Source organism: Equus przewalskii, chromosome 10, assembly GCF_037783145.1.
Source record: "Equus przewalskii isolate Varuska chromosome 10, EquPr2, whole genome shotgun sequence".
NCBI classification, from domain to species: Eukaryota; Metazoa; Chordata; class Mammalia; order Perissodactyla; family Equidae; genus Equus; species Equus przewalskii.
Window position 1 is genome coordinate 39720990 of NC_091840.1, and position 20019 is coordinate 39741008.

The following is a 20019-nucleotide window of genomic DNA, read 5'->3' on the forward strand; positions in this document are numbered from 1 at the left end:
CGGTCAAATGACATGATGTGTGCCATGCATTGAAGAGTGCCTGGTCCAGGGTAAATGGTGAATCAGCGATAGCTCTTATGGCCTCATCCATGCTGGCCAGGGACAAGCAGGCCCACCCCCAACGATTGCCCTGCAAGGAGCAAGAGTAGAAATGCAGGACCTTGGCTGGCTGTCCTGCCCCTTCTGTTTGCACTCTATTCCACCCCATGCCAGAGGGGGACTCACATGCATTCATGGGGATGCAGCCTGCAAACAGCCTTCCCTTGGCCATCCCTCAGACCTAAAGATGCCCACATGGGGTGGGACAAGCTGCCCTTGGGAGGATGGAGGCCCTGGAAGCAGGTCGGGGGCTTCTTGGGCAGGGATTTCCAGAGTCCAGAGTACCAGGAGCATGGTCTAGAAAGAGGCAGGAGCTGGAGATGACCATCCCCCTTGGGCCTTGAACTCCTAGCCCATTGAGGAAGAGGCAGGACCAGAACAGGGCCAACGAGAACCTGGGGCCCAGGGCACGGGCCTGGTTGACCAGTCTAAGCTCAGTACCGGTAATAAGTACCAAAGGCTGCAGACAAGGTCCCAGGCAGCTTAATGCAGACTCTGCAAACTGGTAGCCCTGGGCCACATCCAGCCCACAGAGGTGTTTTTTTGGCTCATAGTTCTTTAAAAAAATCATTCAGTTGCCAACATTTTTAAAAATCAGGAATTTCACTTACACCTCTAGATTTCCAGCTTCTCTGGAAAATTCCTAAGATCTCTCAAAATGCAGCCCACATTCCATTGGTAGCAACAGTAGGAGAGGGGTGGTTGAGTGTCCCGGCTTGCTGTCCTGGCCCACTGCTCCCCACTGCATACAACACATGCGCATGCACTCCCACCTCACTCTTTTTGTTAAGTGCCTGGCCCAGTGAGCCAGTGAGGTTCCCCACCATCAGCACTCAGAGACAAGAAGGCTGAACGATGATTTTATTACCCTCTAAAATGCTTTCACAGAGAGGCCAAACCTGTGTAAGGAAAGTGGTCTTACGTATCAGCAATCAGAAGGGCTCACTGGGGACAATAAGGGTTTCCTTTTCTTGGAGATACTCTGAGAAGAAGGGAGTGGTATTTTTGTCTTGGGTGGTTTAGACACTTTTGACTCTGTAGGAGAGATGTGAAAGAAAGCTGTAACCTTGGGGAGTTTGTAACACAAGACTTATAAAGTTTGTAAAGACTTACCAAAACAAACAAATAAACCAACCAAAAAAATAGTTCAGCTGCTGCCTGGAGCTGACAGTGTAAATGTCCCAACTGACCACCCACTCCCTAGCTGTGGGGGGTACAGGGTAGTACTTAGGTTGGGTCAGCGCCTTTCCTAGCCAGCTCTCTCCTTCTAGCACCTCCTGCCATCCCAATGCTCCTTGAAGTCTCCCTGGATTAATCTGAGAAGACCTTGTGTGACACTCAGTGTTCTTACTTGTAAGCAATAGAAACTGATTGATCGTTCCACGTGGAAAGGGGACTTGTTGGAAGGACATGGGTTGCCCACAGAATCAGCAGGAGACTGAAGACCCAGATTAGGAAATGGGCTCCAGGGGCTGGGCACCACTGCCCTGAAAAGATTGTGACCCTCTCTTCAACATTATCCTTCATCCCAGATTCAAAGTCCTGGGTGGGACCTCACCCTGTCTGCTTCCACTGCGGGAGGTAAGGCACAGGCGGTATCCTGCCTTCCATTGTCTCCGCATGCAAGGGGCTTTCCCCAACAAAGGTAAGAGGGATGGGTGCAGGACAAACACCCCTACATATGGCCTCTCCCCACTCAGTCCGAACATCAAACTATTGCAAGGGTCTCTAAATTGAGAGCTGAACCCTATGATTAGAGAGGAGAAACAGCAGGTGGGAAATGGTGCTGACTGTGGTGAGGGGGGAAAAGGCTCGGCTCCTGGCTGGTGGGTGCAAGACTGTGCTCTGCCTAGACAAGGAGGAAACATTTGTTGAGCACCGACTAGGTACCAGACTCTGATTAGGCATCTTCCATGCCTTATCCCATTTGATCTCATCAACCCTGAAAAGTCAGTCTGATTATGTTTCAAGGCAGGAGATGGACTCGGAAGGATAAAGCAACTTCCCTGAGCTCTTTCAGCTTGTAAGTAGTAAGGCAGGGAGTGGACTCCCCAGCACTGAAGCCCAGACCACCCAAAGCCGGAAACTGCTAGCTTTTGCAGTGACCTGGGTATCAGCTAGCTGCTTGTCATGGCCTGGCTATGGCTACCACAGATAGGGCCACTCTATCCCAGTTTCACATGCACCCCATCCTCAAAAATGCACTCACTCTGGCCCTGGTGTGAGCCAGGTATCTACTCTTCTGCCTGTCCCATCTTGATATCCTTTCGTTTTGTTTTTTTCCTTCTGATGCCTGCTGCCTAGCTGTCTCTGTGTCGTGTGAAGCTACTGGGTGACCCTTTTTGCAGCACCCATTGCTGTGTTATGTCCTCGTAATAAACAGGTGGGGACAGGGCTGCTTGGCAGACTGGATACCAAGCACTGAAGATGCTCATGCTCATCCACTCTGGGCAGCTGAGTGCCCCTGAAAGACAGCTCAGAAGACCAAGGTGGGAAAGGAGACAGGTGTGGATCAGCTACCTTCCCCTCCACCCCCAACCCCTATCTCTGGGCAGCAGCCCCTTCCTTCCAGACAGGCAGGACCAGTCAGGCGCAACAAACCCCTCCTGCCCCAGCAAGAAAAGCTTCTCACACTGCCTGTAACCCTCACTGAACCCTCCTGACCCACCTCCGGGCCATTCAAGGGACAGCAGATTGACATCCTTCGCCCCTACCAGGTAGGAGATTAAGACGAGGAGCTGAGCCAGCTGAGCCAAAACTGCGACTTGAGCTCTGCCTCCTCCAGTTAGGGGCTGTGTGATCTTAGCTCCCTCAGTTTAATCTGGAGAATGGGGATGCCAGGAAAACCTGTGGCCTACAGTTGTTTTGAGGATCAAATGAGATAGAGTGTTTAAAGCGCTCATCACATAGAAAGTAGAACACTGGTTGCTAGGGGGTGGCAGAGGAAGGAATAGGGAGTTATTGTTTAATGGGTACAGAGTTTCATTTTGAGAAGATGAAAAAAGTGCTGGAGAGGAAGGGGGTGATGGTTGCACAGCAATGTGAATGTGCTTAATGCCGGTGAACCGTATAGTGAAAAATGGTTAAAACTGGTAAAGCTTATGTTACGTATATTTTATCACAATTTTTTTACAAGTGCTCATCACAGTACGACATGGAAAAAAATGGGGCCTCCTTGATGTTCCTCAAGCATGCCTCACTCACCCCACATCGGGGCTGGGCTGTGCCCGGGAGGCAGGCCTCAGATTGCCCTTCGGGGCAGGATGCACGCTCCATTTCCATTTCTTGATCTTCATGCTTGTTAAATAGGTGGATCCACTTCTTGAACATTCCCTGATGAAGACTGGTGCGCTTTCCCATCTGCCTGGAAGGCTTATCACCGTTATCCCCTGGCTCACTCCCTCCCTTTGCTCAGGCGTCTGCTCAGAGTCACCTCCACAGAGCCGTCTTCCCTGATCACCCCATCTACAGGGGTACCTCCTGTCCTCCGCCCTCCCCTGGCCCTCATGTGGTTTTTTAATGGCATTTATCACTACCCAAGAGTGCACTAGATATTTGTTTAGTGTTTCTCCACTTTCAGAATATAAGCTCCGTGAGGGCAAGGACTTTACTGTCTTGTTCCCTGCCAACCCCCACTATCTAGAACAGTGCCTGGCACTTAGTAGGTGCTCAAGAAACACTTGTGGCAGGAGTGAAAATAAAGCGTGGCTATTGTCACAGTCATTCTACAGTGGGGATAGGAACTCTAGACCATTCCCAGCATGGGAAGCCCTCTGGGGCTCGGCAGCCACTGGAAGGTTTAAGACAGGAGGGTTAGGCCCGTGGGAAACACTCAGAAAGGATAAGGCAGCAGCATTGGAAAAGAAGGAAGGTTGACCTGAATTAAAAAGTCACAATTTTAAATCCCCAATCTGACCGTGAGTCTTGTTTTGAGTGTTTGGGCCCTTTTATGGGCTAGTGATCAACTTTCCAGGGAGAGGCCAGCCAGGGAGGGGTTTGTGTACACACAGGTCAGGCCTTTGCTCAGCTGTGGGCGTGGACAGAGACCATGTTGAAAGCCAGTCCTTGCAGGAGCAAAAGGCAGCAAACTTTAGAACTGCTGGACCTGGCCAGAGCCAAGGGGCAGAACCAGGAAGCTGGGAGAAAGGAGAAGGCAGGAGGAGGCTGCAGCTAGCAGGCCGGGCTGGGCCAGGATCCCCACTGGGAACAAAGGTCAAGTTTGCATTTCCTCTAAGTCAAGGCAACTGGACCAGGGAGACAGAGACCATAAATGGGGATTTCCCCAGGGACATTAAGGTGTGGGCACCTGGGCAATGGTGGCGAGCAGGGAAAACGATACTCTTGGCGAAAACACTTAAAATCCTCAAAAAACTTTTCTAAAGAACTCTAAAGGCAAATTTCACAGCTGTCCTCTCTTGCCCATTTTAGTATTTTGCCACACCTCTTCAGAGTCAATGGAACTCTCTCTTGCTTTATGTATTTAGGGGGTAAAGAGCACATGTGTATAAGGAGAAATAACATCTCATATTTTATTTAATTCAGACAAGGTTGGTTCAAGAATGGATTGAAGGGGCCGGCCCTGTGGCCGAGTGGTTAAGCTCATGCACTCGGCTTCGGCAGCCCAGGGCTTCACTGGTTCGGATCCTGGGTGCGGACCTAGCACTGCTCATCAAGCCATGCTGGGGTGGCATCCCACACAGCAGAGCCAGAAGGACCTACAACTAGAATATACAACCATGTACCACAGGGCTTTGAGGAGAAGAGAAAAAAAAAGAAGATTGGCAACATATGTTAGCTCAGGGCCAATCTTTGGAAAAAGAATGGATTTAATGCTATCAACAAAGAAAAGTCATTTGGGTCCAGCTTTAAATCTGATCCATCAGCATCTCCTCCTTTTACTGCTTCAAAATAACTGTGTTCATCACAATCGCTGCCATTTTTTACACTTTTTATGTGCCAGTAGTGTGCTAAATGCTTTACATAGATTCTATACTTATTACAACAATCTCTTACAATAGGCTTCATTCTCCCTCACTTTACATATGAGGAAGCTGGGGCTCAAAGAAGTTAAATATGTTTCTACAGCCAGTAAGTGGTAAAGCTAGGATCTGAACCAGAATTGTCCGACTGAAAGCTGTGCGTTGTCACCCAGCACCTAGCATGGTGCCTAGCCCATAATATATGCCCCAAATACTTGGTTTGGAACTACCTGAATTGATGAGTTTTCAACATACCACTCATTGAGTGCCTACTCTGTTCCAGGGTTTTACAGGCAGCACCTCATCTAATTGTCTCAACAATCTGTTATTGGACAACCAACAATCAGGGAGGTAGGAAGTATCTCCATTGCACACAGGGGGACACTGACAACCTGGGAGGTTCCGTGACTTGTCCGAGGTGCCACAGGTAGTAACAGGTGGAGCTGGGGTCTGAAGCTAAGTCTGTCTGGCTCCAAGGCCTGTTGGTGTGCTTCTCCTTACACGCTCCTCCCTCTGTGCTCTCTCAGTCTTGGAAGGGACATCAGCCGCCACCTTGCCTCTGATGGACCGCCCCCCGCCCCGCCCCCAGTGATCACCTCTAATGGAATTTCATTGCCATTCAGTTTTTCTTTCTCCTTAAAACGTATGAAGTCTACCTTACTGTGAAAATCTAATAATAACGCTTTAAACCAAAGCACCATGTCGATGTAAGAAACATTTTCATGTACGTTATTTAACTTTCACTACCCTGTGCAGTGGGCATTGCCATCATCATTTTACAGATGTGGAAACAGATGTGGTCAACTGATTACCTGACCCCAAGTTCAGCGCAAGCTCTTTCCACTACACCAGGCTGCCCTGAAGTTCAAAGTCAACTTCCAGCTGGGGATTGTGAGAGAAGAGGTGGGGAAGAGGGTTCGAGGTGAGTCAGACAGTCTTCCTTCATTTCTTGACCACCTTAGAAACCATCCTCCTCACCTGCCCCACTCCAGGGTTCACGCCTCAGAGACACACCTCCATTTCTCCCTCTGGTGCTTGGACTTAAAACCTGACTTGCTAACCTCTGAAAGTGAAAGATAAATAGGAGGTCCTAGTAAAAGGTAATTAGAACAGTAAAAGTACCTCAGGTCATTGTAAAAGGGGCTAGGCATCCTATCTCAGTCCTCTTTGTATTTACTATGGGTGGAACAGCCCCTAACTAAGGGACCCAACTCCTTGGCCCAAAAGTCTAGCCCAATACCTATGATGGGTAACAGGACTAGGGAGCAACCCAGGTTTCCCTCTAGACTAAGCCAGATCCCAGTCCTTGGGGCAGGAGGAGCCTAGGCGGAGCCAGAGACATTAGGACCCTCTCAGATCCTGAGGTCAGTCAACTCTCAGGGGGAGGTAGAGAGAGGGGAGTCCTCACTCAGTTCTTGAGTCAGCCAGCATGATAACTCCCCAGGACAACGGTGGGCTGGAAGAGGCTTGTGTCACTACCTGGCGTTTGTCTACACCCTGGCAGGGCTTTGGGAACGCCCAAAGCCATCCTAGAATGCTTGTCCCGAATCCCCAGGACAGCAGGAACCTAGCAGAGAAGCCCAGGTCTGAGCTAACAGCCCCCAGACTGCCCTCAGTGCCTCGGCTGTCCACTTCTAGTTACCCCCTTGAGCAGCAGCCTCTCCATCCGCTTAGAGAGCGCTGGGACAGTCATAGGACAGGATCCCACAGAGACAACTATGGAGAGAATGCGGGAGGGCATGAGTGCCTCCCCATGGCGCAGAACCCCCCTGATTATTTCACACAAGGGTGCTTCAGGATCACCGACAACCCAGTGGTGCACTTCAAAGAGTGGTCACTGGGTGTCACCCCTGCTTCTTAGGCAAGTGCCCTCATGGGTTAGCTAACGCTAAAGGGTGCTGGAGAAAGAAAAGTCCTTCTTTAAGACTCACTTTACAAGCCTGACATCTTCTGGGCCTTCTGTGAACCCCACAATGTGCTCACCCGTCTCGTCCCCCTGCCCCTCCTGGCTGGCCTGGATTGCATGGTCCATCATGGAGCCACTCCCTTGCCCCTGTCTCCTTCCTGGCTCACTCAGCAGAACCCAAGCTGCATTCTCGGCACCGCACTGGAGCAGACACATGAGGCTGGAGCAGGTCCCACGGCAAGACTGGCTTTGCTTTCGACTCATGATCACAGACCTTAAACAGACACGCATTCCTGGTGAGCAATCTGTCCACATGAGTTCAAGTCTCACTCCCCCACTCCCTCTGAAAACAACTTCATATCTTATCTTCAAGCCTCCCGTGCCCCTCCTCCACTTTCACTTGTTCCATCAAAAAAGAGAAAATAGGTACTAACTTCCTCTTCTTTTCATCATCGAATCTCTAAACTGACCAACGTGTGTCCACATCTTCTCTTCCTTCACTTCTACTCTGAGTCCCACCCCCTCACCTTCTCAAGGTCCTGGATCCTTTGACTTTCTCTACTTTCTTCTGGATTAATATCTCCTTCTATCCTGGGGAATTCCCACTGGCAAACAATTAAGCTCTAGCATCTCACCTTAAATCTCTCTCTCTCTATACCAAGTGACTCTGGCTATCGGCCCATGTCTCTGTCCTCTTTCAGTGCTAAATTTCTCTTTTTGTCTCAACACCGTCAAAATAGTTGTCTCTACTGACAACCTCCCAGTCACCCTTCAGCCTCCTCAGATCTGCCCAATACCCACCCTGCTCCAGTGAGCTGACTTTCTCAAGGCCACTATGATCTCCATGTCACCAAATGCAACGGACATAAATATCTCCTTTTAACACTCTCCCCTGGATAGGGCATAGCAGACCGGACCACTTTCTCCCCTCTTGGCTTCCATGACACCACCTCCTCCTGACTTCTCAGATGTCTCCTCCTTGGTTTCCTTTGCCAGTTCTCCACTATCTGATTCTAAATATTAGAATTCCTATGGTCTTGGTTCTGGATCATCTTGTCTTTTCCTTTTTACCCCATCTTCTTAGGTAATCACACCCATTCCTGATGATTTATATATCCCCTTTTTATGCTGATGACACCCAAATTTGTATCTTTGGTCCAGCCCTATCAATTGACATCTCCATTTGCATGTTTCATGGGTGTTTAAAACTTAACCTGTACAGAATGGAATTCTCCCCCCAACACCTGTCCTCCTTCCTGTAGTCTTCTCTAAGTGACACCATCGTCCGCCACACTGCTCAAGCTCAAAACCTAGCAATCATCACTTTTCTATTCACTCCATATGCCCATTCCATTAGCAAATTCTATTGACTCTACCTTTTGAGGAAGAGTCAATAGATTTGCATTTCAAATCTCTTCACTTCTTTCAATCTTGACTGCTACCCACACTTACGCAGCCACTATCATCTCTCTGCTCAATTCATACAAAACATCTCTAACTAATCTTCCCATTTCCACACTCTCTTCAACCTATTCTTGACATAGTATCAACAGTGATGGACATGTTCTGTATCTTAATCTGGATATATATGTAAAACTTTGAGGTGTGCTTATAATTTGTACACTTTACTGGAGGTTACACCTCAACTAAAAACAAAAACAGGACAAAAAAGCTAAACAAGACGCCAATTCCCTAGTTAAAATCTTTCAGTGGCTTCACACCGCCCTGGAATAAAAACCCACCCCTGCCTGACTTGGCCCCAGCCTTTCTCTCCAACCTCACCTCCTACTGTGCTCTCCCTTGCTTGCTAGAACCCTGACTTTCATTTAATTTCTCTAACAAGCTAAATGCTTTCCTGCCTGCCTCAGGACTTTTGCTCAGGCTGTTCCCTCTGCCCAGAATCCTTCCCCATGCTTAGCACCTTCTCTTCCTTCATGTCACCTGCCCAGGCTTTTCCAGACCGCCATATCTAAAATATATCAGACCATTTATTCTTTCTGCTCCCAAATTATTGTATTTTATAATATTTTTTTTCCACTGTCGAGACCAGCTTATCCATCACATATTACGTACCTGCTATTATGCTAAGTGCTACGTAGATAACCAATACCATGAGCCCCATACTCAAAGAGCAAACAGATCTCTTTTCTCTTTATTTTTTATTTCTTGTAAATCAAGGTAGAGGTACTTAAATTAAAAAAAAAAAAATCATGAGTTCATTCCAGGGCAGCAGCCTCCACCCTAGAGGGGGAGGGGGCGATGATGGGTTGAACTGTGTCCTCCAAAAAGACAACAAGTAAGTTCAAAACAGGGGATAAGCATGCCTGAGAAAAATGTAAAAGCCATAACCCACAGGCATAACACCCACACACCAATAGAAAATGACTTTATTCTTTTTTTCACAAAATTAATTCAGAGGCTAAAACCACAGGACCCAGAGAGCAGGTGTGGGGCACCAGGACTCCTGGTGCAGCAGGTACATCTCAGATGCCTTGTTCTTCCAACTCAGCCTTCTGATATCCAACTTTTGTTTTTGACAAGTGCAATCATTTCAAGAACAGGGCCATTCAGAACCACTTCATTTACTCAAAAGCTCTTCTGAGAGGATCTCTGCTTGACTGCTTCAAGGATCTCTCGGCTGGTGACGGCTCTCCTGTGGTTGTAGAAGGACAGCCTAACCGCCTCCAGGCTAACCCGTTCCAGCCGCCAATCCTCCAGAGAGCCCAGGGCATCCAAGATCCAGGAGTACCCACTGAAGTCTGGGTGGGTCTGGGGGAGAAATGGCATGAGGGTGAGACAGAGACGAGAAGGCTTCCCATAGTGAGCGATTTATAGTCTACCCCAGCACCCATGCGTCTATGGCTTGTGTGGATTCGTGCACATGTGGAACCACAGGAACCACAAAAGGGACAACGGTGGGGATTTGATGCAAGAAACCTGGCCATTGTACCTGTCAGCTGTCTCTGAGGAAGTTGGAGGGAGAGGGGAATTTGTAGTTGGTGAGCAAGATAACTCGTGTCTGGAGAATACAGACTAACTCTGGTCACTTCAACTTTTGTACCTCAGTCTTTCCTAATAGAGTCAGAGTTAACATCCAACATGTTGTGGAGATGGAAAATATAATTTTAGTTTAGTGTATACTTTCACACTCTATATTTCATATAAGTAAGCACTTTAATGCTTCTCAATTTCCAGGCTGATGTCCTTGTGCCAACATGATCTCCAGCCAAGCTGGGACAGCTTGCTCTTCCTCAGATGTGTCTCTGTGTTTTCAGTCTCCATGCCACTGTTTATCTGTCACCTCTACCTACCATGCCCACACGCCACTCTACCTTTCAAATCCTAGCCATCCTTTAAGGCTCGTCCCCAGGAGCCATCTCTGGTATATCTGCCTTCCACACAACCTCCCACTGAGGACCAGAGCCCTCCGTGTTCTCAGAGCCTATCACACCGCTTCATGTCATTAGAGTTCTTGTCTAAAGTTCGAGAGGCAGCTGCAATAGTCAAAAGAATGCCCCCCTGAGAATCACTCACCCAGGCCTCTAATCCTACCTCTGTCTGGAAATGAGATGTCATGTAAGCAAGTCGTATTCTCGCGCCGGGCCTCAGTTCCTTTTTTGTGAAAGGAAATCCTTGAAGCGGGATTCGAAAGGCTTCTCCTGCATCTAATAACTTACAAGTATTTCCTCAATGTCCCTCCCTCACAGGATCACAAGCCCCATAATGATAGAGCCCCCACTGTTTTCATCTGAGCTGCCGGAGCAGCCCTGGCTCACGCTTAGACACGCAATACATTTATCCAACCCACATCTTGTTTTATCCCCACAGCACCCTGAGAGGCTGACCCAAGGCACAGACCCGACCTTTGGGAGGTTTGAAGAAGCAGAGCGGCCTGCCAGACCCACAAGGTCAAGCACAGGCCAAGAAAAGACTAACAACTAGAGGACTGCTTAGTCCAAATATTCCTATGGAGGGGCCCTTCTGGCCAAATGCAGGATCTCCAGCAGTGGTCCTCAATGGGGGCGATTTTGCCCTCCAGGGGATATTGCACAATAACTGTGGACATTTTTGTTGTCACAACAGGGAGGGAGCGTCCTACTGGCATTTAGTGAGTAGAGACCAGGGATGCTGCTCAACATCCTACAATGCACAGGACAGCGCATCCCCCACTCCCCCAACAACAAAGAATTATCCAGCCCCAAAATGTCAACAGCGCTGCGGTTGAGAAACCCTGCTCAATTTCATACACCTTCATACACCTTCTCTCCTTCTCTTTTCTTTCCTTATTCCCATTTTTCTCTTCTTCTCCCAAGGTAAGCAACAGATTCAAAATGATGCTACCGGAATACAGAGAGCTTTGCTACAATTACACACATGAGCACTCAGCCTTGCTTCATTGTCATGAAGAAGTAAAATCCAAAATCAAGCCTTAGCACATCTTTCATAGAATCTCCTCACTCTCTTCCCTATTGCTTCTTTTGAAGGGGGAGACTTTCCTGATTTTGTTTTCTATATTTTTTATGCCATGGGGTGAGGTTAGGTGGATGGCAAGCAGGAATAAGAGTGCCTACCCACTTAAGGAATATTCTAAGTACAGAGCACCATTTAATGAAAACCTGATATATGCAGCTCTTCAAAGTGATAGAACAGACGAGGTGGTGAATCCCCTCTCCCCAAGAAAAGGGGAGGGTATTTAAGAATCAGTTTACAGATTGCCTGTCAACAGACACAAGAAAAAAAGAGACACTGGAGGCTCAGGTGTTCAGAGTTGCTGCCAGTAGAAAGCAAGCCAAGCGGGAGAAGATAGCAGCCATTAGCAGATCCAGTTTATAGGAGCTGTTTGCACACAACTTAACTCAATGTGTGAAGAAGGATTCCTGTATCAGAATAAGTTGAAGTCAAGATCACACCCAGGGCCCCTAACGCGATCCCTGTCTTGGCCATTCTAAGCTTCTATAGAGAGTTGCAACTCACTTGCTTTAGGATTTTCCCCATGTAACTAAAATACGCCTCCTTCTTCTTCCTCCTCCTCTTTCCCAACAGCTGAGCTGGTCCACTCATACTTCTTTTTGGCTAGAATATAATTTGTAGTCTTCTTAGGGAATCTTAGGCCACGTAAGCAAATGAAGTACATGCGGAAGGCTTAATCCTTACACTTGTAGCTCAGAGCAGTGGCCTTAAGCAAGTGCACCCTCCAAAGAGGTTTTATAGGGAGAGCTGGAAGAAACTCTTTCCTAATAAAATCAGTGGTGACTGACTACACCTGCCAGAGATGCAGGCTCTCAGAATCCTTAAGAGATATTAGGTGTAGAGTCTAAAGCAGGCTGGTGTTGCATTCCTGAAAGGAGCATGAGGCGGGAAACAAAATCTTCAGCTTTCTGTGGCTTGCCCGGTGGCGCAGCGGTTAAATTCACACGTTCCGCTTCGGCAGCCCAGCGTTTGCCAGTCTGGATGCCAGGTGCGGACACGGCACTACTTGGCAAGCCACGCTGTGGCAGGCGTCCCACATATAAAGCAGAGGAAGATGGGCATGGATGTTAGCTCAGGGCCAATCTTCCTCAGCAAAAAAGAGGCGGATTGGCAGCAGATGTTAGCTTGGAGCTAACCTTCCTCAAAAAAAAAAATCTTCAGCTGTCTTCAGCTCTATCCCATGTGAAAGAGAGAACAACCAACTTTAATGTAATGGCCATCAATCTCCCAGGCCACACTCATCTCAGAAGGTATTCGTTTTCTGTGTGTAACTCTAGGTGTTCTTATTACAGTGGTTCTTAGCCACAAAAATTTCAGTTGAAAAGGACTGGGAGTGGAATGTAGGAAGCTGTGGTTTTCTAAAGCATCCCAGGTGAATCTAATAAGGAGCTAGATTTGGGATTCATTGATCTATAAAACCTTCCTAATACACCACCATGAGATGTGGGGCTGGGGTTGGGGTAGGGGGAGCCGCTTTTCATGGGCATCATGCTTATGCCCCATGTATTTGTATTTGAATTGGGAAAGAAATGTATCTCCTGAAAGGCAAATATGTACCTGGTTTTGCAACAGCAATTAGGAACTCAGGTGACAAAGCATAAATAGGAAAGCCAGGAAGTCACCCCACGTTCAAGACTGAATGTTGAGAAACTGTAGCTCCAGAGGCCGTGCGCTGCCTGCAATGAGCATATCAGCTCAGCTATAAGTGACCAGCCTGACACAAACCAAGAGAAAATAAGACAGCAGAGAACCAGGGTGTGAAAGGACGAGAAGAACCCGGTCAGAACAGACAGCCTTTCCTCTCCCACCTAGTTAGGAGCCGCATCAAAGCCCCGGTGAGGGGACTGGTGGATAATAACAGCAGTGTCAGCTTACACTTATTGAGCCCTAACTGTCCCAAGACCCCATGCTAAGTATTTAACACACTTTATCTCATTTAATTATCATAGCACCATTATGAGGTACGATACTAGTATTACTCTCACTTTACAGAAGAGGAAACTGAGTCTCAGAGGGCTGAAGTGACTTGTTCAGGGTCACGGACAGTACATAAGTGGCAGAACCAGCCCTTGGGCCTTTGCTTCTAACCCCATGCTCTACCACCTTGCAAACCTCAACACCAGAGCCCCACGATCCTTGTAGTTATAAGTGTGTGCCCTGCGCTGTTGCCACAGGGATGTATTCATTGATGGAGAACATGGGATGTAACTTATCCATAGTGGATGCTCAAGTCTTCTGAATTAATCACTTGATAACAACAACAACAGAGGTTCAACTGAACGCTTCTGTGAAAGGAAAAAGGAAAAAGTGGTTCCCTGGTGGTCAAAGCCAGGCGCCACCCACCACCTCAACTCCTACTATCATTTCACTAGCTTCATCTCTTATTATTTCTCTATTCAAAAACATAATATATGCATAGAGCATATATGAGGAAGTGGATTGGAAGTTTTAAGGCAAAGAAATAAATACAAACTGGCAGGTATCATCAAGGCTTCATGGGAGGGCGCTCTTCACTGGACTGGGGCAACGGGAAGGATCAGGCCAGGAGGGAACTAGATCAACAAGGAATGTCAAGGGGATGCTGGAGGGCATTTGGGGGAGGAAAAGAAGAACAGATGTGGTGTTGCGGTGGGAGTGTAGCACAGAAGGCCTGGCCAGGTGGCATTCACTCATTCAAAAATAGTCCACAAATTTTGACCCCCCGCTAAGTGCAAAGCCCATGGCTATGCATGGGAATGGTAATAAATCACCAGTAGGAATCACAAAACTCACACAGAAGAAAATCACCGGGTGATTAGAAGACTCACAGGCAGATATTAGAAATTTTAGTTTGCTAAAAAGGGCATGCAGTAAATTATTACCTGACAATAATTTCCCTATCCTGAAGAGAAAGGGAGCAATTACGCTAATAGCTATGCTGGCTTGTGTTTACTGAGTGCTTGCTACCCGCCTTGAATTATACAGAGCACTTTATAGATGTCATCTCATTTCATTGTTTTAATGCTAGGAAGTGGGTTTTATCATCTCTTTAATAAAGACGAGGGAATTGAGGCTTAGACAGATGAACTAGTTTGGTCAAGGTCACACAGGTAGTAAGCCGCAGAGCTAGGAAGTGAACTCCGGTGTGTCTGACACCAAAATTCCCATCAATATTTCTCCAAGTTAGGGCCCCTGCCCACCTGCAGCAGAACTTCCTGGGCTGTTTATTAAAATGAAGATCCCCAACCACTATCCTAAGCCTCTGGTACAGGTACCTAAAGCTCGAGCGCCACTGTACCACCACTGCCTCCCGAGTATGGGGAAAATGACACTCTGAGCCAAATCCTATTCAGTACAGAAGAGCTAACGAGAGACTTGGGAAGGATGGGGACACTAGGAGAAAGTGACTGTTCTGTGGCTAAGAGACAAACACAGTCAGACACAGACTTTAGACATCGAGAAGGCAGACTTCAAAGAGATCAGCAAAAATAGGATTCTGTGGATACAAACTCTAAAAGGCACGTCAACTCAAGAGAAACAGGAGGCTCCTCCTTAAACTGGCGATGATCTTGGCTCCCCTCCTTGATTATAATTCACTTCAACCTAGTCCTATCTTGCTGGACTATCAGAGCCAAAGGACCATCCAAGCTCATAAATAAGAACAATAAGTAACAAGAGCAGAAGATGGGACCATTGAGAGTTGGGTGGCATACATGGCATGGAGCGAGTCTGCGCAGTGATTCAGGAGGAAGACTGAGGGGAAGGGTGTTGGAGCCTGCTTTAACGTGGAGACGTCTGCAGGGCACCGGGGAGGCCTGATGAGTCAATTGGCCCAGGTAGGTCCAGGCTGTGGAGCAAACAGTAGAGGGGATTCAGGTATTGAGGACAATGGATTACATGGCCTCTGAGGTCTCAGGTTTTATGGATTCTACTTTTAAATCATTGAAACTTTCCCCCTATATCATTTCTGTAGGGCTCAGGTAGTCAGAATTTGGATAGAAGTACTGCTTATGTTATTTCAACCTCTAGATAGTCTGAGGAATTAACCCAGTTAATTGGAAAATCCAGTTGATCCGGAATCCAATAATCCAGTTGACTGCATTTTAGTGTCATTTTATTTCATGATCTTAACTCGAGATGGGTCCTGATGCCACTCACCAGTTGAGAAACTCTGGGTGAATGGCAAGAGGAAAGAAGATTTGGGAGACAGATTAGAAGATGTCACCTTGAGTGTGATGTCCCATTCTTCCTGGAAGGTCAGTTCTGTAGGTACTAACCAAATATTAATGGTGGGCGATATTAGTATTAACTACTTGCTACCTTGTCAGGTGGAGGGAAGCAATGAATTGGAATTTTCCCCAACTCCAGCAATATCCTCTCCAACCTCTACTGCAAGCTCTTAGAAGAGGAGAAAAAGGGCATGGGGAAAAGGAGGACAACAGCACCCCCCTTAGGAATGGGGTACAGAGGTACTGCAGTTGCCCAGAGAAGATCTAGGGTGCTGTCCCCCATTACTTCTCTTTACTCCTCCCCCTGCACATTGTCTAACAAATGGATGTCCATGTTGGGTGGTAGAAACTATCCACTACCCAAATCAGAAGTATTAAGTTCTGGTCTCAGCTCTATCGGTGCCTCACTTTGACCTAGTCAAAGTCAGCTGCTCTGCCTGGGACTCAGTTTCCCCATCTGTAAAGGGGTGTATGTGTTTGATTATATGACCACTAAGATTCCTTGGAATCTGGCTACTCAAAGTATGGTTGGCAAAGTGGCTGCAGCAGCATCACTTGGGGATCTTGTCAAATGCATGTTTTGATTCAGTAGCTCTGGGGTGGGCCTGAGACTCTGCATTTCTAACAAGCTCCTAGGTGATTCTTACACACTTTAAAGTTTGAGGTGTCCTGCCTTAAGACACCCCCAATCCATGAACCGAGTGTGGGTGTGCCTTTTTGTTTCCCCTCTCCTGGGTTCCTATCATACTCCCAAATTTTCTAGCTCTAGGATGACTTCCAGTGGCCAGAATAGTTTGAGATTTAGTGGTTTTCTGGCTGGGGCTTAGAGAATGCCACGTACTCCTTGAAATATAATACGACATCTACGCACACCCACTTACTAATAAATTAACTCACTACTTAACTCATCTACTCAATTCAAGAAATATCTAAGGGGCACCAGGCACAGCTTGAGGGCTGGAAACAAAAGGATGAGTAGGACACGGCCCCGGTCATAGTGAGCTTAGGGACATGCTTGAACAACCAGCTCTGACTCAGAGTGATAAGCACTTGTGTAATTAGCAAAGAGGATGCAATCCCATGAAATGTTTATAGTCAGAAGCGATGTTGTCACTGGCAGGAAAAATTCTGGAGGCAATCCACTGCTGTGTCCGCCTCCACCATCTGACTCTTTCCTGTGGCCTTAAATCTCTGGGTCCTCTGCCCACACAGAGGGATGTACTCTTGGGAAAGCCCTGTCTGGTGACTCACAGCATACTGACAGTGACGGCTTGCTTAAACCCTTCTCCATTTCCCAGTGATTAGGACCAGTGGTGTGCCTCTTCCCTTAGCTCAGGGGTTCTTAACTTGGGATCCATAGACAGATTATTTTGGGTAGGGGGCGAGGGAGTCCATGTACAAACTGTTTTGTGTATGAGCTTAAGACATTTGTCTTGGGAGAGAAAGCCTACATGTTTTCATCAAAGGACGATGAAACCTAAAAATGGAGAACCAGAGTCTTGTTACTGTCCACTTGCTGCCCTGAGACCCTAGCAGTGGCAGCCCCTTCCTTCGCTTCTTCCTCCCCCATCTCCCCCATCTCCTCCCCCCCTTCAGCTGATATCTCCCAACTTCCTCTGTGCTTAGTTTATGTTAAAAGGAGCTCTGTCTTCCCTATCAGCCACTCCAAAGAGCTAAGGCAAGATCCTTGTCCCCAACGCAACACTGTCACATGTCAGCTCAGCTGGGCTACAGGGACAGAAGAGAAAGAAATCCCCGGGACCCAGGACCAGGTCTTTAGCAATTGCCTGGCTCATCGTCTGTCTTTAAAAGCCAGAGGTGAGAAGGTGAAATTTTTAAGTCACTCTCTGGGATTTCGGGGTGGTTTATGACCATGATCTCTGCTATGAAAACTCCCTTCCCTTCATCCTGTGAGGGGCCTACAGAGCGAAGGGCAGCAGTGAAGGAGTTGGGAGGAAGGAGACGGAGGGATTCCACAGGTGGGCAAGTTATCGATGACACCAGGGTGGCAACTGTTGGGTCTGTTTTTACTTTTAAAAAGTTTAGGCTTCAGAGACCATAGAGAGCATATATGCTGTCTTTAATACAGCATTCTTAGTTCAAATCCAGTCTTTTGCATGAAAGACAAGGAAGTATGTTTTAATATTTAAGGCAGAGAGTCCCATATCATTTCTATATGGTTGCGAGTGCATTATGAAGTCATTCTGCAACATGGATTTGTCTTTCTCCTTCTGCTCTAGAATAATCTGGGTTTATAAAATAAATTCATAAAACGCCCTTTGAGTATGCTGTGTGACTATGTTTTTCCTAGCCATCCTACTTCTGTCATGCGGGACTCAGGCTGAAATGAGTTGTCTTTCCGGAAGCAGAGCACCTGGTAAAGAGAGGGAGGGTGGGGCGGCCCAGAAGCATTCTGGGAAAGTGGAATGGGAACAAATATTTGCTGTGGAAAATTCAGAGTTGATTTTCATGGAAAACCCAGAGCGGATCCTCTCCAGCAGCTGTCAACTGCAGAGGGGTTTTCAGATCAACTGCTTTTGTTCAGTGTGAGCATATAGTGTGTAGGTCCGGCCCCAGGACAGAAGTGAACACAGCCCTGAGACCTGCTTCCAGGGGCAGGAGATGAGAAAGAGCTAAATGTTGCACAAACACTGATTTTAATGCAGAAAATCTACCAAAGGCGTGGATTTACAACCTCACATTACATAACCCATAGACTCGCAGAACATTCCATATTCATTTATTAAGCAAGCATTTCTTAAGAGCTCCACACCCTAGGCACTGTGCTACTGGGTGCCAGAGTTACATCCAAGAACAGAACAGACATCATTTCTAGCCCTCATGGCCCTTACAGTCTAATGAGAGAGATGGCCAATAGGCTCAGTACATTCAGAGCTGTAACAGGGATGACACTTCTAGAGTGCTGTGGGGGCACAGAGGAGGGACAGCCAATCCTGACTCAGGAGATCACGGAAGCCCTCTTGGAGGAAGTGATATTGAGGCTGAGAGTTAGGGGATGAGCAGAAGTTAGCTGGACCATAGGGGTGAGGGGTGAGGGGTGAAAACAGGGAAGAGGAATTTCAGGCTAAGAACAGGATGTACCCTCTCAGGGCATACGGCCATATTCGACAACTAAGGTAAATATTAAATTATTTTTGTTTTTAGAATTGTCCAGTGTTTACAGTCCCCTAGCACATCTATGGCAACCAGAGCTAAGAGATCTTCTGTACCAGAGTTTTCAAAGTGTGTGCTGGTTTTTCAGTTCTGGAATGTCTACAAACTTCTCATGTGACTTTCACTTTCGCTTTTTTTTTTTTTTTTTGGTGAGGAAGATTGGCCCTGAGCTAACATCTGTTGCCAATCTTCCTCCTTTTTTTTTTCTCCCCAAAGCCCCAGTACATAGTTGTATATCCTAGTTGTAAGTCATTCTAGTTCTTCTATGTGGGATGCCGCCAGAGCATGGGGTGATGAGCGGTGCGTAGGTCCACACCCAGAATCCGAACCAGCAAACCCCAGGCTGCCAAAGCAGAGTGTGCAAACTTAAGTACTCGGCCTTGGGGCTGGCCCCCTGACGTTCACTTTTAAGTGTTATTTGATTTCTTAAAAATAAACTTATTTTAGAACAGTTCTAGATCATTATTTGATTTTTGACTTTATATTTTGAAATAATTTCTAACTTACAGAAAAGTTACAAGAAAAGTGCAAACAAAAGCTCCCATATATTCTTTAACTATATTCACCAATTGTTAACATTTTGCTACATGTGCTTTATCCATTTATATCTATCTACTATATGTATATTCACACACATTATTACTATCACTATTATTATTGTCACCTTTGCCAAACATTTTGACACATTATACCCTTTGACCCTAAATACTTTAGAAGGTATCACCTAGGGGACATTCTCTTAAGGAACCACAGTACAATGATCAAATTCAGGAAAACTAACAGTGATATTACGCTACTATCTAATATACATTCTGTTTGCAAATTTCAACAATTGTCCCAGAAATCTCCTTTACATTTTTCAGGTTTGAGATCCAGTCCAGGTCACATAGTGCCTTTAGGTGTGGTGTCTCTTTGGGATCCTTTAACCCAGACCAGAACCTCAGATTTTCTTTGCCTTTCATGCAAAAGCCAAAAAATATATAGAAGACCCCATTGCTTATCACATCACTCATGATAGTGTGTCTCGTTATTGGTTTTGTTAACTTTTATTTTGGTTTTTAGTGTATATTTTAAACTGTAACACAAGCATACATATCCAAATGTGTTTATATTCAAGTTTTATCACAAAGGAGATTAATAAGGAGCTAACCTGCTCTATGTTACCTAGTTTGAATGCGGATTG

At 46.8% G+C, this 20019-nt stretch overlaps 1 protein-coding gene across 1 annotated transcript; it reads right to left on the minus strand.

Annotated features, from left to right (window-relative positions):
* Nucleotides 1-9356: 9356 nt before the first annotated feature.
* H2BN1 (H2B.N variant histone 1) lies at nucleotides 9357-12221 on the minus strand. The gene is given in 3 exon segments (XM_070562578.1): nucleotides 9357-9753; nucleotides 11959-12016; nucleotides 12018-12221. Coding segments are annotated over 3 exon segments (342 nt in total). The 5' UTR covers nucleotides 12119-12221; the 3' UTR covers nucleotides 9357-9570.
* Nucleotides 12222-20019: the final 7798 nt, after the last annotated feature.